The 20,653-nt window shown below is 33.2% G+C and overlaps 1 protein-coding gene and 1 non-coding gene across 3 annotated transcripts; both read right to left on the minus strand.

Moving 5' to 3' along the window:
* Positions 1-53: 53 nt before the first annotated feature.
* On the minus strand, positions 54-19,560 carry LOC124543669. Of its 2 annotated transcripts, none has more exons than XM_047121931.1 (5): positions 19,282-19,560; positions 11,086-11,290; positions 10,063-10,187; positions 1,669-1,800; positions 54-243 (listed from the first exon to the last, which is right to left on the minus strand). In XM_047121931.1, exons 1-5 carry the CDS (start codon positions 19,382-19,384, stop codon positions 68-70), a joined length of 741 nt encoding a protein of 246 aa, XP_046977887.1. In that variant the 5' UTR covers positions 19,385-19,560; the 3' UTR covers positions 54-67. The 2 variants fall into 2 exon arrangements, with proteins under 2 accessions (XP_046977887.1, XP_046977886.1); XM_047121930.1 differs by having other exon boundaries at positions 11,086-11,317; positions 19,282-19,553.
* On the minus strand, positions 10,730-10,801 carry Trnaa-cgc. Its single transcript has one exon. It is a non-coding gene; the product is annotated as a tRNA-Ala (tRNA).
* Positions 19,561-20,653: the final 1,093 nt, after the last annotated feature.

The raw sequence follows: 20,653 nt of genomic DNA on the forward strand, positions 1-20,653 counted from the left end.
TTATTGCCTCTAAATTAAAGACAAAGTAATGTCAAGTATAATAAAACAAGATATTTGTCAATACTGTTTAATTACTTTCAGCATATTTATAATAATTTTTAACCGGTACCTTACTAGCAAAAAGTCTAAAATTATCTACTATTGAATGCATTACTGATATTGTTATTTCGTTCGATAAATGGTCTAGGATAGATGATCTCGTTTGTAGTACCTGTTCCATCATTCTTGCATCTTCGTCGTTATCTGAAAATATAGAAAAAAAAAATTAACATATAACGTTTTTTTTCCTTTTCTTAAACGTCAAATCGCGGAATTGTCTGTAGTTTTAGAGACAATATTTTTTTGAATACCCTTGATGTTTAAACTGTTATTCATTTCTAATCTACAATTAAAGATTATATATCGTAGCACAGACGAATTGAGCAGTCTTGAAGTTTTTTTTATAGTGGTTCTGTGTCGAAAACGAGTAAACCAGTTTCTGCCTAATTAAACTGAGGATTTTTTAACTCTACTAAATAAAAGAGGTTTTCGCTTTATAATAGCTAAATGACCAAAAGAAAAGTGGCGTTGATAGTTCTGACATCACTAATTATGGTTTCTAAAAATTTGCTCCTATAAAATTATAGAATTGTCCCAGATTGAGAGTACTAACTTTATAATACGGAGATCAATAAGAAATAACAAACTTGACTTACTCGAAATATTTTAAAATTTACATTCAACTGAAACCAATTTTTATGAAGTAATATATTTTATCAGTATTTTAAAGTAATTATTTTCGATAGTAACTTGTTTGCTAGACTACAAATAGACATACTATTGGCTTAAAACGATATTTACTTTAAAACCATGAAAGGCTTAGTATTATGTATTCGAAAGTATAAGCGTTGGTTAAGCTTATACCATTCGAATTTCCGCCTGATTCGAGCACTTTTTATTGATTTTATTCTCAAAGCAGTAAAAGCTAATAAAACGGCTTCTATTTAATGGAGAACAACATAAAAAGTCGTCGAATCAGCAGGAAATTCGATCGGGCCGATTCAACGATGCCTTTTAATCATTTAGTGATATTATTTTGAAAATGGAATTAATGTTTTTTAAATGAATCAAAAGCTTGCCCGTATTTTATTTTCATGTCTTCTTTTTATTCAATTATCTTCAGTTCGAAAATAATTGTATTTTATTTTTAGGTAAGGCAAAGTAGCTTATTGTAATAGTTAAAAATAGTACACTAATTTATAATGTAAGACTGTCTACTACAAATCCGTGAAAATTACGTCGAATTATCCTACAAGCCTAGAAATAAAAATATAGTCTATTCTAATGGAAATAGAAAAAAAAAGTCAATCTTAGATTTACGTATTAGATGCGATTTGTATTAGAAAATAATTATACTTGTCATATATTGTGCACTATTAAGAGCTTATGATTAATATATCTTTATTTATAATACAAATCTATTGCATTTTACCACTTAATTTCATTTTAATTTTATATCCAAAATTCCGATAACCGTTACGTCGACGTTCAATACGCCATTTTCTCGCAAATCCATAGAGAATGTAGATTAATCAAGCCTCATCAATCTAGACCAATGACGTCAAATGTTGTTTATTTGGCTTTTTTTCCTGTTATGCCTGGAATTGAGTGTACATAATTTCAACTTACTTGTTTGCAAGAAGAAAGATGGCGTTCGTGCATTTCGCACAGCGACCCTTTCCGGGCCTATTAAGATGTAATCTTCGTTATCAAAACCTCGCTGACCTGCCCATGTGTATGTTATATTACTTTCCACATCCTCTGAAACAAAATTAAAATATTATTGGTTAATCTTTATAAGGCATTTTACCCGGTAGGTACCCACTCATTCTTTTATCGGCTGTTTAAAATGAGCACTTAATAATTTCGTGTTGTATGAAAGGTAGGGTTGTGAAAAAGCATATCGCCATCTTGACGCACACCTCCGTAGAATGTCATAATTGTGGTAGAATGTCATAGGTGTCATTTATGACATTCTATCGCCAAACAGCAATACTTAGTAGGTTGAGCTCCGGTTTGATGGGTGACTGAGCCAGTGTAATTATAGGTACTACTGACATAACATCACACTACCCAAGGTTGGTTGCTCATAGGTATATAAAATTTGTTTTGGCAATATTGTCTATGGGCAGTGGTCACTAGTTACCAATTCGTCTATTTGCTCGTTCTCCTTTATTATACCTATATTATAAAAAAGGTGAGTGAGCTAGTATTATGTGTGCCGGTAAAACGAGACATAGGTTCTTAATTTCCTCGTTAGGTGACGAATAGTTGAAGTACATTAATATTTTTTATAGCGGGAATCTGTCTATGCAGTGGTCACATCTTACATTCACGTGGCATTTGTTGGTGCCCCTATTAATTGCAAATAAAACAATGGAGTATAAGCTAGGTTCAAACTTTGATCAGGTTTAGACTAACGATCAATTCTGTAGTCAGAACCATGTCTGACACAAACACTTAGACATATCGATGTATATGTCTGTGCTTAGACATGACTAAGATCTGATGTAGTAGATATCACATTTAATCATTAACGCATGAATTCGCGATCGTATATATATACCTACTCGAATCCCTAGTTTGGAACTCGAGTTATCGGAACGGATATTAAATTTTGAGAGAACATATAAAGAAAATAAAAAACGAAAGCGAATCCCAGTGTATAGGAAGTGGGGCGTAAAGTAGGTAATGTTTATCGAATAGGTTGGCGGTATTATAATTAAAAATAAAAGTGTTTTTTTATGGAATAGGTTGGCGGACGAGCTGGCCAATATGACCAACTGATGGTAAGTGGTCACCATCACACATAGACAATGACGCTGTAAGAAATATGAACTATGCCTTAAATCGTCAAAACCAACCTGGGGAACTAAGATGTTATGTCCCTTGTGTCTGTAGTTACACTGGCTCACTCACCCTTCAAACCGGAACAGAACAACGCTGCGTACTGTTGTTTAGCGGTAGGATATCTGAAGAGTGGGTGGTACCTACCCAGGCGGGCTTGCACAAAGCCTACCACCAAGTGAAATGACCGCTAATATACTATGAACATCTGCCTTTCGTTTTATAATCTGAGACAATAAAGTATCTTTAAAATTACAAACTACGATTAACGTATGATATCACTACATAGTATAAAACAAAGTAATTTCGCGCTGTTTTTCTGTCCTTACGTCTGTTTAAGAATGAGATTTATTTATATATATATATATATATATATATATATATATATATATTATTTTTATATATATATATATATATATATATATATATATATATATATATATATATATATATATATAATCAAATAAATGTAAATCTTTAATTTTAGAGGTTTCTAACGTGATGTCGTTAATTAACACTTTATTTTCGCTTTGCAAATGCTGACTGAAACTACATTAAGTAATAATATAATAGTAATAATAACGATTAAAAAGATCTCCTACTGATATCGCAGTATAACTATATTTATTCTTCACATCAGGCTTAATTACGAAGCGATATATAAAACCTTATCCAATTAACTACTTTAAATACATTGTGCATTTAATATAGATCAATATGGCTATTAACATAGGGGTTATTATTGTTTAATGACAAATAATCTGTGAATGTTGTGTATCTATACATATAATAAATTTGAAATGTCTGTTTGTAATATTAAAATAGCCCTTTTTTACTCAATGCATATGTACGTATACTCATATATCAAAATAACATTTTTTACAATTTGTGTTTGTTTATCTATCTGTCTGTTTGTTTGGGCTAATATTTGGAACGGCTGGGCCGATTTTGACGGGTCTTTCGCTGGGTGATAACGGATATAATAAGGAGTAACTTAGGCTACAATAATATTGTTTTTTGTCAAATTCAAACGCGTACAAGGTCGCAGGCACAGCTTGTTCTGTAATATATTTATTTATTACAGAACTAGCTGTGGCTAAATTTTTATTTATTTATTATTTATTATGAGCATTACACCCGTGCCAAAGCAGCCCCTGCTTCGCCAGTAAACTACATAATGTGCACAAAAAATATTAAAAATAAAACAGCAAAGTTTAACAATAATAATTATCATAAATAGCTAAGTTTTATGGAAACGGCCCACCCACATACTCAACTAAAAAAATATATTTACATTACTACCTTACTAAAGGTATTTTCAAAGTAGAGCATAACCTTTTAGACCATATATAAAAAAGTATTGTGTATTTATTACCTATATAATACTTCGGTAAGAAATGTCTATGAAAAGGTTTTGTTTTTATCTTCGTTTAAAGCTGTTAGTAAATTACGAACAGAGAATATTAATATATGCAATGTAATAAGTAACAGGAGTACCTATTTATTATATAAAAAATAGCTAATAATTATTAGATAATTAATAACAGAAAAAGATAGATAAAAGCTATCGGCATTGTTGATTATGTTGCCCTGATAGGTGACCTTACGATCGGGAAGTGATTTTTTTTTTATTTAACCCGGACGAAGGCGGGGCAGGCAGGTAATATACTAAAAAAATAAAAAATGACTATTAGTACCGTAGATATTTCGACATTAAGGTATTATAATGGCAACATCAACGCTTGTTTTGCTTTATTTTAAACATCAAGGTAAACTCACTATTGCAAGTTGCAAATCAAAGGTGTGAAACGGGGCAATGAACGATTTAATACATTTAAAAATACTGGTATTGGTTTTTGCGATTGGACGATTTACTATAGTTTATTTTTGGGGTTCCACGGAATAAGTCGTAATTCTTAGCGTCGACATGATCTGACTTACGTTATTTTGATGTGGGAATATCCGATTTCACTCGACATGGCATTTGAAGAACTTTTTAAAAAGAATCCAATTTGAGATACATAATTGGAAAGAATGGAATAACATTTAATAATTATACGATTAATTGCCATAGAAAACTATTTTGTCAATCTGTATTATAATTTAATTACACTTGATATATGTGTAATAATGAAAAGGTCAATGATACTGGACATAAAGAACACATTAAATGGGTACAGATTATACAGTAAAAATAATGCAAATCTTAAAATAGTTTTAATTAAATCTATTAAAGGTTTATTGACGTTTGGTAAACATAAAATGTTATGGATCATACTATGACCATATTTTAGAAAATATTAAAAATAAGGTTTTATAACATAATAAAATTCAAAGTGAATTCCGGATGGCCTTGCGAATTCTTTGTGAAGAAATATAAGGAAGAAGTTTACAACAATAGTCGTAAAACCTGTCCACATGAATCAGTTATCAGACTACTTTTTTATTAATTGGGGATTTACCTACTTGGCAATCATGTAAAACACAATAGCTTATACGCGTGGTAACAAAATTACCTTCAATGCCATTACTGTAATTAGGCATGTGTGCAAAATATATGAGTAAATATGACTTAAAATCTTTAAATAATAATATTATATTCGTTTTCTTTGAATAGTATGATATACTTAGATGGGTGCATAAGTAATTAAATTAAATCCGATAGTTGAAATAGCATTAACTAAATGAATGTCAACAGGATCCAAGGTATCCTTTTGGAGACTATGCTTCTCCAAATGGATACCTAATTGGTTCCCTCGATCATTTCAATTACCGTAATTGTGTAAAGATCGGAACAAATTAAAAAAAATATGCTTTTAAATGTGTTGTTTATTAGTTATTACGTATTTATACTATATAAGATATAGATGATAATGATTGATGTTCAAAGTACCTACGGATTAGTCTCGGCTTGCATGGCATTAGGAAGTCAACTAGGAACCGCTCAATTGACATACCTATTTAAATATTTTAAACTTATTATTATCAGACATGGTAACAGATTAATTTAATTACATTTTCCAATAATTACGAATTAAACCTAAGCTTTTTTTCCGTATAACCATGTTCTTTAGTCTCTATTTATTTAATAAAAATGTTTCGAAAAAAGAAAATACGCTTGTCAAATTTCAAACGAAATTATTTCAGCGTAACAAGATATAAATTATTCTGTCACAACTCGAGCCCGGATCAACTTAAACAGTTGTAGTTTATGTATTCTCAAAATTAGTTATTCCTAATGTTTTGTACATATTAAATAAAATATCATAGATGCCCCTATAGCTAGTATCAAAATTAATTTAATTCACTGTCAAAAAATTTAATCTTCACAATAATTTATCATCATCATCATCATCAACAGCCTATTTTTGTCCACTGTTGGACATAGGCCTCTCCCAGTGCACGCCACTGTGGTCTTTCTTCGGCTACTCGCATCCAGCTCCTGCCTGCCGCCTTGCGTATATCGTCACTCCACCGTGCCTGAGGACGTCCTACACTACGTTTGCCGAGACGCGGTCTCCACTCTAGAACACGTTTTCCCCAACGGTTGTCGGTTCTACGACAAATATGACCAGCCCACTGCCACTTCAGCTTACTAATCCGGTGGGCTATGTCGATGAGGATGACTTTGGTTCTTTGACGGATAACCTCATTTCTGATGCGATCCCTCAAAGAAACGCCGAGCATAGCCCTTTCCATAGCACGCTGAGCGACTTTAAGTTGGTGGACCAGCCTTGTCGTGAGTGTCCACGTTTCGGCTCCGTATGTCATGACGGGTAGGACGCACTGATTGAAGACTTTCGTCTTAAGGCACTGTGGGATCGACGATGTTAGGATTCGACGTAACTTCCCAAACGCTGCCCAACCCAGCTGAATTCTTCTATTCACCTCGTCCTCAAGGTTGTTTCTACCTAATCGCAGAGTCTGCCCGAGGTAGACATATTTTTGAACAACTTCGAGAACGGTACCGTGTATCGTAGTCGGTTCCGGTAGAACATGTTCATTGAACATGACCTTGGTTTTATCCAAGTTCATCCGTAGGCCGATACGCATAGAAGAATCAGCCAGCTCGTTCAGCATTTGTTGTAGGTCCTGCAGCGTTTCTGCCACGATGACGATGTCGTCTGCGAATCTCAAGTGAGAGATGTATTCGCCATTGATGTTAATGCCACGTCCTTTCCAGTTCAGCGTCTTGAACATATCCTCCATTGCATTAGTGAACAATTTGGGGGAAATAACGTCCCCTTGTCTCACTCCTCGATGCAATGGTATGGGATTTGTTTGCTGATTTTGTACTCGGACGGACATGGTGGCAGCTTCGTAGAGACATCTCATCACTTGGATGTATCGCCAATCAACTTGGCAACGCTGCAGGGACTCCAGAACAGCCCAGATTTCAACCGAGTCAAAGGCCTTCTCATAGTCCACGAATGCAAGACACAGGGGCCGATTATACTCATGGGACTTCTGTATAATCTGCCGCACTGTATGGATGTGGTCTATAGTGCCGTATCCGGTCCGAAACCCGGCCTGCTCCGGGGGTTGGAATTCGTCGAATCTTCGCGCAAGACGGTTCGTGATCACTCTTGAAAACAGCTTATAGACATGGCTCAGTAGGGATATGGGACGATAGTTCTTCAGCAGGGTTTTGTCTCCCTTTTTGAAGAACAGGACGACCACACTCCTACTCCACGCCTCCGGAGTTCTCCCTTCGAAGAGGACAGAGTTAAAAAGCGTCTGAAGTTCCCTAAGTACCGGTTTACCTCCCGCTTTTAATAGCTCTGTGGTAACGCCGTCCTCTCCAGGGGCTTTTCCATTTTTAAGCTGTCCAAGAGCAGTCTCGATTTCGCCAATACTGACTTCAGGCAGGTCTTCGGAGAAATGGCGTGTTAATGTAGCTCTAGGATCCTCATTTTCGGGATCAGGTCGAGATGCATGCGATGCGTATAACCGGCCGTAGAAGTCCTCTACTTCCGAAAGTACTGCCGGCTTAGAAGAAACGACTTCTCCACTTGCTGTGGTCAACTTCGTCAGGTGGCTCCTTCCAAGAGATTGTACGAACACCTTAGACCCCCGATTCTGCTCAATAGCTCTTTTTATTGCAAGAGTATTGGAGCACCGGAGGTCGTGTCGTACGCGCCTGCTGATCTCTTGGTTTAATTGCCGTTTCTCTGACGAAGTGACAGGTGGGTTTTCACGTCGTTTCTTCATGAGCCCCAAAGTCTCTTCCGAAAGGTTCAACTTCCTGCCCTTACGCTGCATGCCACAATATCTCGTGCCTTCTTCCCTGAGAATTCGAACTACATTTTCGAGGTTCTGGTTTACGTCCGTTGTGGTTTCCACGGCAGCGAATCGGTTCTCCAGGATTGACTGGAATGTTTCAGATCCCGCAATGGTTTGGAGCAGCTTTGGTCGGAGCGTGGACTTCATCAGACGGGCGCGCTCGGCCTTAAAATTGATATTCAGAGAGCCTCGGAGGAGTCGGTGATCACTACCGGTATTGAACCTGTTAATCACTGAGACGTCTCTGAATATATGCCTCTTGTCCGTCATTATGAAGTCGATCTCGTTTTTCGTCATAGTGTCGGGGCTTTGCCACGTCCACTTCCTTTGCGGCTGCTTCTTGAAGAAGGAGTTCATCAAGAAGAGCCCCTCCCGTTCGAGGAAGTTGACAAGCATTTGCCCCCTATGATTCCTGCTTCCAAGTCCATGGGGTCCTACTACCGATTCGCTGCAGTTCTGTACTCCCACTTTAGCGTTGAAGTCCCCCATGACAACGTTGTAGTGGGTTTTCGTGGTGAAGTGGAGGGCCCTCGATATGTCATCGAATAATTCTTCCACTTCATCGTCCGAGTGTGTCGAGGTCGGTGCGTACGCTTGCACCACCTTGAGGCTGTACCTCTCGGTGAGCTTTATAATGAGGTACGCTACCCTGTTCGACACACTGGAGATTTCCACCACGTTGTCAACTAGGGACTTATTTACCAGAAACCCAACGCCACCTTGGGATTGTTGGTCACCCTCTCGGAAGTACATTAGGTGGCCTGATTCGAGGGTTACGGTGTCCTCTCCCTCTCTACGGACTTCACATAGCCCTAATATGTGCCACCTAATTTTCCCAAGTTCTACCTCAAGTTGCGCTAGATGCGAGTCAAGCCGTAGCGTGCGTCCGTTGTACGTCGCAAGTGTCAGTCGGTTGTGGTGGCCTCCCGTAGCCCGGTGATTCTTAGCACCCCCCGTCCCGCCGTTACCATCGTCGCCACCATGACGAGGAATAGCGGGGCTGCCGGGAACTGGGGGCCGTGGCTTGCGTGTGTGCTGTATGTGGAGGTTGTGCCCATAATCGCCACGCTGGGCAGGCGGGTTGGCGATCGCAGGGCGTAGCTTCTCGCACCGGTGACGCTGCTGCCCGTCACCGGCCTGTGGTATTTAGCTACGCCTATTATGTTGATGGTTATACCGCCATCAGTCGGTCGCCAGAGCCTCGTTTGCTGGTCGGCAGGATGCACCACGGGCAGGTGAGGTTGGCTTGGGGCACTAAGGTGTAGTTTGCGCCCCCTTACATCCCCCAATAATTTATCACAGATATAAAAAAATAAACGACGATTTTCTTATCCTTCATATTGTTTATTATTTAAAAAGGTCTGCAGGCGATCATTTCATTCGAATTCAGGGCGGTAAATAAGCATGGTATATGCAAAAAAAATTGATTCAAATATTAAAAAGTAATCACAATGACTGTATAATATTGGTATAGTGCAATAATATCGGGGTGGCACAATTTTACTGGGCCTTTGCTAAGGTCGAATCCGGCGTTGCTCAGATCCATCAACATCATTATCATCATTACATAGTATAAAACAAAGTCGCTTACCGCTGTCTGTCCTTATGTATCCTTAGGTCTTTAAAATTACGCAACGGATTTTGATGCGGTTTTTTTTGAATAGATATCGTGATTCGAGGGTAGATTTTTGTATTATTATATACATGGACGATATACGATACGATATACGACGATATACGACGATAGGAACTGACTCTAATATGATGTCGCAAATATGTAGTATCAGTAATGCATCCGTGGGAAGTCGGGGCGGGTCGCTAGTCATTCATATAATAATCAAAATCCTGGAATTAATGTAGAAAACATTTCCATTCCTATATTTCATGACTTACGTATATCCATTGTTATTTTGGCGAAGAAAGGATCAATTCTCGTCGACATCATCATCGTCAGCTCCCCAGTGACATGTAGGTCGCTTATAAACTTAACGCCATTTTTTCCGCCCGGCAGGTTAAACCTAGAACAGAATAAAAGTGATAAAAAACATATTGCTCATATAATACCCGACATACGCTTCAAGGATTTTCAATATTTAACAAATAGAAAGTTAAGATGTACTATTATATTGGAAAAGCAAATTATTTTACATAAAAGTCTCATATTTAAGCAAAGCTATACTTAAAGATGTATCAAACATAAAAAGGAACGATTAAAGCCTTGTTTAATACAGACTAGTAGTAGCCCGCGGCATTGCTCGCGTTTTAGGGTGTTGTCTGTCAGGTGTCAGGAAAAAGAATTGGCTATATCATTTCTTCGAGTTCATGTTTGCTTCATATCAAATTTCATCAAAATCGGTTCAGCGGTTTGGACGTGAAAGAGTGATTGACAGACAGACAGATAGACTCACTTACACGTTTATAATATTAATATAGATTAATAATATTGAATTATTAATAATAAGCTTGTCACTTGTGTTAGGAGTGGGTACGGCAATTACGAAAATATATGCTTTATTATTATTTGTAAAAAAGTTTACTATATTCTTTAAAAATATGCATTTGGAGGTGCTGGGATTTGAACCCAGGACTTTCAGCATGCGAAGCAGACACTCTACCACTGAGTTACACCCCCGTTACTTTAGACGATGCAAAACATGCATTTGTTGTAAATACTTGAAAGCAACTTAAATTTCTGTATGCTCTAGTTAATGAAAAGCACTTATAAGACGTGGTATAATATTTTCAACCGACTTCCAAAAGGAGGAGGTTATCAATTCGTCTGTATTTTTCAAAGTGTTTTTATCAAACTAGTATATAATAAAGTAGAAGGATCAATAGCTTGGAGCTTAAATAAAGAGGATGCATATTAAAAAAAAAAAACAAATTAGGCAAAATTTTATATAGTCTGTGACGTACTTTCTCTCAGCGAGTTTCGTCCACCTCGCACCTGTAACATTGACGCGCCTCAATAAGAATGACAATTGCTCATCCGGTAGAGCAACAGTGAGGCTGTTTAAAATAATAGGATCGATGGTGTTCATCCCAAGGTATTCAGAATCCATGAGGAAGAAAAATGTTCGGATTCCGCGTCGAAGGCATTCGATGCTCTCAGCTCCGCAAGCTGGGAATGGCAAGGGAGCGCTTGTAGCTATTTAACAGAAAGAAAATGTAGAGTGTATATGTGCATTACTAATTAAAAAAGTTAATAATAGTGTGCAATACGTGAATACTAAAAAAAAATATCTTTATATACAGAGTTGACATGCGTGTACACCCAATATACCTATATATATATGACTGGAAAGAATAGAAGAAGAAGCTGCACCGACCCCAAGTAAATGAAATAATTATTTAAATACATTGAATTAGTTGACGATATCATTTCTAACTCCACGTAGCATGTTTAACGTAGCGCAATCGCACAGAAACGCGAGTATTTGTTCATTTTTTAAATATTTTTTATATAAAAAACAACAATTGAAAACATATTTATTCGAGCTCTTACCAGATCAGCGTTTTTTTACGAGATCTATTAAACTTGATAAATAAGCTTTTGAGTATTTTTTGTTATAAGTGATTTTATTTTGCCGATTTTTATTAGAAATACAAGTCTATTGAAAAAAAAATAATCACGAATAAGCTATATTGTTCAACACAAGAAGAGATTATAGAGATGATAAAAAAAGCTAATACTTGTTGATTTAGGCATAAATTTAATTGTATTTAACCGACATAACTGTTTGTTTCAAATTCGAATGTGATAACTACTTAGTTTTTGGTCGGCTGTTTTCGGTAGATCATTCCGAACCAGTGGTTGGTTTAGGAACCATTTGAACCATTTTACAATACTGTGAATCGATTCAAAAGTGCTAATAGATAAATAAGATTTAAGGTATAGCTAAGATTATATTTTTAATTGGAATAAAAGGTATACTTAAGGGGAAGTACAATAGTTTGTTAGTCACGGGTTTTCTGAATATAATTATTGACCTCGTATTGTGGTTTTGTTAAAAATATTTCTTTAGACTTTTCTCGAGTACAGAAAGAATTGTAAAGAAATCATTACACAAATTATTATTTCATATTTTTTATATAACAAATTGAATTGAGAAATGAAAAACACATAACGTAATATTTTTATAAATATTACGTACCTATAATTAAAATAATGAATCAATTAGGGAATTGGGTTGATCGGTGTTCATGTTACTTAAGCTTTTATGAGATATATTTCGTTTCTTTGGGTAATACATACTCTTAAAATTGGGGGCTGTTCAAGTAGCCTAGGTAGATAACAATTTTCTTACTAAAACCAGTCACTAATAAAATCAAATGTATTTTATTCCAGTAATTATTAAATAAAGCATTCTTGAATCGTCAATATTTAAAATCTACCAAAGTCTTGGATAGCATCCTCCAGCGTAACGTCAAGAAACTCGCAATAAATGCTTTAAAAAAAATTTTCTTTGAAACTCGAAACTCTGTAAGCATGTATTATTCATAATGATAAAAGTAATAATTTTATAATTATGTGTACGAGTTACTACTATTACATGTTAATAATCCTATATTATACTTTTTAGACGTTTAAAACGTTTATATTTTAATGTATAATAAAAATTTCCTGACGTCATATTTATCTTCAATGTGTATAGTAGCCACTATATATATAGCTTATATATGTAGTAGCTACTTTATTCATACAAAGTAACACCTAATTCTTCCTACCTTGAAATTTATATTTCCAAAAAACATTTCTTAGAGACTGAAGTTAATCCAACCTACTTATATTTATAAATTTAATTAATAAATATATGAGTAGTCAAAACCAATAACATGTCAATGATATCAATTTTCTTTTAATCGGTAATTAATTCGTAAATCTAAGACTTTTTATGCAAGCGTTCGTAGTTTATGTTCATGTATTGAACAAGATTGTAATAATCTATTCACACATTATTAAAAGCATTGCGCATACAGTTGAAAGCTTAACAGTACCTAATGGACTTAGATATTTAGTGTTTCTATGCTTTTAACGTAATTTAGCTCTAGGTAAATTTCATAAACATCGAACTACCTGTAATTACATTAGCTAAAATCTAGGAAATTGTGCTGCTACTATTGTTTTGGATTCAATAAAATTGTAAGCATAATGATCGCGCCAATGATTCATTTGGAATGAACATTTGAAATGAGAAGAATATCTTGCTTTGGAATAATGATAAATTCATTATTTTGTGATTGTGAGATATAATTTTTTTTTTGTATAATAATTTTGAGTATTGCTTTACGTTCGAATCTTCAAGCGCAATGTTTTTTCTTGTAAAAATTACGTCTCGCCGTAATGAATGTTATACATGGCATGGCATTAAAACCTCCTTGGTTTTAATCGGCTCGAATACATAACATTTATTTACTTCTAGAAAGAGGGAGCTAAAGATTATGTTTGGTACGTGTTTAATAAAATGGGTATTCTTATAATTACTTTATAATATGTTTAAAACAGTATTATATAATTTGGAATAATACTGTTGTGTCTCCCGAAAAAGTTCGCGTTTATTTAAAACATTTTTTAGAAATTTCGAAACCGATGACGACGATTTTTTGTTTTGATTTTATTCAATTGTAAACTGCAAATCACTTAAATATTCTTGCTAAAATAATGAAACCTCTTTGAAAGAAAATTTTAATGTTAAATAATATTCATTAATTCAGTTATTATAATGTTTTAGTTTTCATATTTTTTATCTTAGGCAGCTCTATTAACTCAAACTATTATTTTTATCTTGGCATATTCAAAAAAATAAAAAGTAAAAGTAACAGCCTGTAAATTTTTGCTGGGCTAATGGCCTCCGCTCCCATTAGGGAGAGGGCTTGGAAAATATATTCCACCACTCTGTTCCAATGCGGGTTGGTAGAATGCACATGTGGCAGAATTTCAATAAAATTAGACCCATGCAGCTTTCCTTACGATGTTTTCCTTCACCGCTGAGCACGTGATGAATTATAAACACAAATTAAGCATATATATATATAGTGGTGCTTGTATGGCTTTGAACTGAAATCTTTGGTTAAGATGCACGTGTTCTAACCACTGGGCCATCTCGGCTCGGCAAAAAAATAAAGCTCATGTCAAAATAATATTGATAAGTAAGGCCTAATACTCAATACAAGATTATATTAATGACAAAAATGTCTTATTATTTAGTGATTTGGAGTAACTACTGTTTTCTTTGTCAGTTCTTCTCGGAAGAATATACTTTTCGAACTGATGGTAACTTGTAATTCAGCTCTAGCGTGATGTTTGAAAGGGAGAGGATTGATTGGTACTGTAATATATTGTTGTTGCTTGACCATATCTTGTTACTATATTCAAGGTTTATTACTTCGTTTTTTAATTTCTTTTTAATGACTCGTAGTAAAATTTGTATTTTATTTATTATTACGAAATACGTATCCAATTACCAAAACTATATATCCATGCATCTCTCTTAAATTTTATATATTTTTTAATGATTTTTCTGATAAAATTGACATTTGAAATCATCAACTTGTGATCTTTTTGTATTTAGGATTTCAAAACAGAGTATCCCAAAAATTATCCATTATTTTACTTGAGTTATATCAAGTACAGGTTTCAGAACATTAACCACAAAATAGAGAAGTCAAACCACTTCTTACTAACAATGAAAATATCCACAAAATCCCTTCAACCTATCATGAAAACAAAACAACTCAAGAAATATTTCTTCAATAATAAAATACAATATTAATACCGATACAAAAATTGCAATTAGATTTAAATTATAATTGGAGCTCGACATGGTTTAGACATTTATATTTATTTATTCAATTTAAATCTTGTACATCAAATTTATTCTATATTTTTGTTAGATAATTATAATATTAAATATTATATGTACTAGCGACACGACTACGCACGGATACAATACTGATGTTAAATATACTACAGAATTTGTTTATTAACGACATCACAAAATAATCTTCTAAAATTATCAGTTTATTTACTGTATTGTCCATGTATTATATACAAAAACTTGCTCTCGAATCACTTTCTATTACAAAAAACCGCATCAAGATCCGTTGCATAGTTACAAAATTTAAACATACATAGGGTCAGAGGGACAGAGAAAGCGACTTTGTTTTATACTATGTAGTGATTTTGTATTAATCCCCAGTACCTTCCCTCTCTCAAGGATGAATTGCATAAAATTGTTGCCATGATATTTATGTAACTATTGTATTGTGTAAAGAATAAACATTACATTAAAGGTTTATTTAAATATTCTAATGCTACGGACCAACGCCTTCGAATATTGTTAAATGCCAAATTACATAATGCATACATTTAATAAATAATAAGTAAATCAGATACTGGAAATCCGTCGATACATTGTCGATAAAGATCTAAATGGTGCTTACGAATATACCAAAACTTGTAAATAAATTCGCAAGAGGTCAATAGACGATTAAAAAAGGAACAATATTTTAGTTTGAAGTATTAATATTCCAATTAATATAAATTGATTCGAGTTTTCGATGAAACGAAAATGTAAACATTTAAATTCTTAGATATTTGTGTTGTATTTTCTTTTATTAATTATATTATTCTGAGTGAAGGTTTTCGATTTTATTTATCTCAGTCAGATAATAATTCTTACCGTATTGTTTTAACAAATAATCATAAGTTCCGCCTCTAATATCTCACTGCTGGGCCAAGACTGATTTGGCCAAAAATTTTGAATTTATCCCAACAAGTTGCGGGTTTATGATTTATTGGAATACACACAATGGAACATTGGCCAAAGATGGGCCAACATAAATTGAGTTAAAGTGAAGTTTGCAACCAACGTTTGCAACAATTACATACTTAAAGCCATGTATTGAATTATCTATTATATCTAAGTATCGACTTCGTAAATGTTTCTGGTATAATAATATTGATGTTCAACTGTGCATAATTGAAATTCAATTGTATGTTAATACGAAAAAAAAGTATTAATTATATACTTAAAATGTCAGTTTTGTAACAAAATTTGTCTGATTTCCTTTATACAGTTCTTGGATCCATAAGTGTGACTATATAGGCGTAGATTTTAGCAATTAATTTAATTTATAATATAAAAAAAGCAATGACCTACTTACTGACATACATAGTTTATAATATTCATATATATATGGTTTATAATTCATTCGAATAATTTTGTATTAATGATTACGGAATGCGTGAATAATTAGCGTAAATAGTGTGTTTCTAAACAGCCTACAGTCCGAACGGACAGTGCTTATTTTAATTAAATTGACTTTTGATTTACTAATAATGTTATGTAATAGTTGTAGCCCGGTGTGTGTGTGTGTGTGTGTGAGTGTGTGTGTGTGTGTGTGTGTGTGTGTGTGTGTGTGTGTGTGTGTGTGTGTGTGTAAGGCAAAAAGTACTCTATGTCCTTCCTTGGTGATCAGATATGTTCGTACAAAATGTCATCAAAATCAGTTCAGCGGTTTGGTAGTGAAAGAGCGACAGATAAACAGATAGCCAGAGTTAATTTCACATTTATAATATTAGGTATCGAAGTATAGATGTATATATTTGTATTCAAAAATTAATTTACCTTGTAATTTGACATAGGAGTGAATAAAAAAAGCCTTCTCTCCCTTTGAGGAGGATTTGTATCTAATTCCTGCTCCGATTCGTGTTGATGGACAAACATGATTTTCATCACCACCGACTCATCAAACTCAGTTCTAGGTGTATGCCAAAAATATCTTAATTATTGTAATAGCGATATCAAAAAGTACTCTTGAATAATTTTAAGAATTGACAAATAGAAGAATACAAATGAATGTAATTACAAATTTGACCTATTTGTACCCGGAGACTCACAAAGTGTATCGTGTTGGAAAAAACGATAAAAATCTGAAATATTTATAATTCATATTTTTTATATAATATTATAATATTAATTGATATCAATAGACATTAGTACGTACATAGATGAAGTATAAATAATTTGATATAACGCTAACCGTGAAATCTAAGATTATTATAGATATTCCTGTTATTGTTACTGTGTAATTAAAATGGTGGAAAAGACTAATCACTGAGTTTCGGATTGGTTCTTCTTGGTTAAACTACGTTCCGAACTAATGGTAACTTTTAATTCAACACTAATATAGCTTTTGTAAAATATTTTTATGAGCCTATTTGAATAAAGAATATATTGATTTTTGATTTTGAAATGATTCATGTTTGGCGGTAAAACAATTGATTGTATTATATTAATAGATCAGTCAACTTCAGCTATTTTTGCTTTTGATTATATATAATAGGATTTCTTAAAGTTTTTTTTTTTTAATTTAAATATTTTTGCATAGAGCATAATGTTATAAAATAAAATTTCATAGAACATTATGCAATAAAAATTGTAACAAAAATATATATTTTTTACAATTATTTAATATGTAATTATGCCGACCATAGACTTACATTAATTTTTTTTTCACATTTTAATGTTCCTAATTAAAGCAAGATGAGCTCAGTTAGAAAATAATGGTATATTTGGCAATATAAAATTGGCACGACGTGTATTATTAGATGTTTTTATAACTCACTTCTTTATTATTTTTTGTCTTTGATTGTTATTATGGGACGTACTACATCATTGCTAAGGGACAATGACATTAGTAAACTACTGAGTAACTAACGAGTAACTATTGAGTTTCTTGCCGGTTCTTCTCGTAGAATCTACTTTCCGAACCTGTGGTAGTTTCACTTAATTGTAAAATGACGATTCAAAAGTGCTTATAAAAGCCTACTTGAATAAAGTTTATTTTGATTTTGATTTTGTCAAGTCCAGATGTTATAGTCATCGACTATACTAACTTTATAAAATATTTCCTTGATTGAAAATAAATAAATTAATAAAGTTATTAATTAAAACAAATACTTTAAATTCGCTTAAATTTTATTACAATTTATTAATTTGATATTAAGCTGTATATTCCATTTGTTAAATAGTAATTACTGCGATTCTTGTCAGTAAATTCGTAGAGTCAGGAACCGGTATTAGCTTTATGTTAAATTTAATCTGACATGACAATTCAACATCGTTCAAACGAATCTAGAATATTTAGCGTTTCACTTTATGCGTATATTATGAATATATATTATGTAATGCTATGTAAAGCTTGAAATTAAATCGTCAATGTAATTTACGTGTCTTATATTCCCATGGCATATTTCCTGAACCTTACGTCACAATATAAACTGACGAATTTTAAACTTAATAACAATTCTGTGCATTTTAAGAACCCTTCGACATTAACAATAATATAATTGAAAAATAACAATGTTATCATTTTTGTAACTGTTTATATAATAACTTTAAAGATATATAACATCATTATTGTAACTAAAATTGAATTAAATATTTACTGAATTAGAGTATTGAAACGATATTTACAGTGATCTATTAACCTTATTTAACTTATATACATTTAATTTAATGGATGTCGTAAGCATATTGAACGGGTAATTCCTTAACCATAAGGTAAGTATACTTGGGTCGTTTTGCGTTAAATCGTCTGGAAACAAGAGTCAAGCAGGTGCCAAATGGTAAAACGCAACTGTCTCTAGTTTTGTCTCAAGGGTTTTTTTTAATACTATTTTGTAGTCATTCCAAAGCAATATAATACAAGCATAACAATACAAATTTCTTTGCATAAATAATTGTATACTTACTTAAATATATATCGATCAAAAATAATTATTTAAATATTTACAACTAATTAGTTTTTCTTTAGTCCAAATTTAATTATTGGTTAACTCATTTAGTTAACTAAACATAATAATTATTAAAAAAAAAACATAAATTGAACTGGTTATCTTATCAATTATTATAAAATTATTTAAATATATTAATAATTTATTTAGCTAACTATAAGAAAAAATTATGACGTTAATTTAAATTTGCTTAACTTAAATATTTTTGCTGTTTTTTTTTTTTAAATAAAAACTTAATAATGAAATAAAAATGATTGATGAATTAATAATTGATTAATAATAATATTACGATACTAATATTAATTACTTACCTGTATCATAGTCTCGGAAATTGATTAATTGACAACCACAGAATTGTGCGCAATAAATCGCACAGAGCACACACACAAAAAGTCGTATGCAATTGAGTAACATCTTGCCAATACTAATAAGAGTCAAGAAAACGGATCGCGATCGTTCGCACCACTTTTATACAGACTGACCTTTGTTTTTACAAAAAAAAGAGGCAACCGCATGACCGGCGAGGTGGTTCCGTACTTGATACTTGCTACCCTTTTAATAACATCATTGTTCGATATTTTTGATAGTATTAGTCGACACTAGAAAGTACAATCAGGGTATGAAAAGATTCGTCACCTTAAGATCTATTTTCGTATGCTCAGTATGAGCGATAATCTGCTTTACCGATTAAAAATTACATATTACGTCGAAATGATTTGATGTTTAGATGCAAAAGGTAATAAGAGTTCAAGACTTGATAAAGGAATTAATTTGAAAACTGACGAAAGTTTTCTTACTCTGTACATGCGTTGCCTCTTAAATATTATTGTGAAATAATTATCCGATAGTACTCGCGTGTTGACTGTTGAACGTCGATGGCGAAATACTTGAACTTTGACTTTGCAAGCCCGTCTAAGTATACCCTTACCCTTTACTCATAACATATTTTAACGCGATATAGTTATACTTAGTACTGTTTTGTTTCGGTTTGAGGAATAACTGGTTTTGGCCGGTGTAACTACAGACACATAAAGACAGATTAATTATCAAGGTCATTGGTCCATTGATGATGTATGGATGTCAAGTAATTATTACAGCGATACTTTAATGGTGACTAAGTGGATCATCGGCAGTCTGCCTATCTATTAGAAATATAAAAAAGTGTATAAGATTTTACTTCAGCGACTAAAGCCTGACGTTAATTAAATATGTTCTTGTTTATTTTGACAATCAGTAAGTGTAATGCGTCTATATTGATTAAAGGATTTGATCTCTCCTCCGCTTTACGTAAATGATATTCATTTCAATTTAATGCTCCCTAAAGTAAATTATATTCATTTACTTTACATTAATTTCTTCCTGAAAGACGTTTTATTATATTGCACGTGAATTCGCACTACTGATCTCTAAAAACCGGCCGTGTAATCACTTCGTTGCCTAAGTATTCAGGTATGGGCGTGTATTGCACTACGCCTAATATCAATGAGTAATCATGATAAAGAAACGTATTACTACAGTTTTAAATCAATTAAATTTTGTCAATTATGAAACGGCGGAGATGGCTTTTGTTTCGAACGTGTTAAATTTAATCGATGATTTCGATCTTAAACCAAGACTTATCATGTGCCTGTTTTTATAATTCGTCTCAATAAAATTACCGTGATGTAATCTGGGTGCCAATTC

The sequence above is a fragment of the Vanessa cardui genome, chromosome 3 (assembly GCF_905220365.1).
Source record: "Vanessa cardui chromosome 3, ilVanCard2.1, whole genome shotgun sequence".
Classification (NCBI taxonomy): Eukaryota; Metazoa; Arthropoda; class Insecta; order Lepidoptera; family Nymphalidae; genus Vanessa; species Vanessa cardui.

Coding starts and splice junctions, on each gene's coding strand:
- LOC124543669 (XM_047121930.1), bottom strand. CDS start 19,384: ATGTTACTCAATTGCATACGACTTTTTGTGTGTGTGCTCTGTGCGATT. Junction 11,318..19,281: donor TTTCCGAGACTATGATACAG/GTAAGTAATTAA, acceptor TCTGTTAAATAG/CTACAAGCGCTCCCTTGCCA. Junction 244..1,668: donor ATCTTTCTTCTTGCAAACAA/GTAAGTTGAAAT, acceptor CTATATTTTCAG/ATAACGACGAAGATGCAAGA.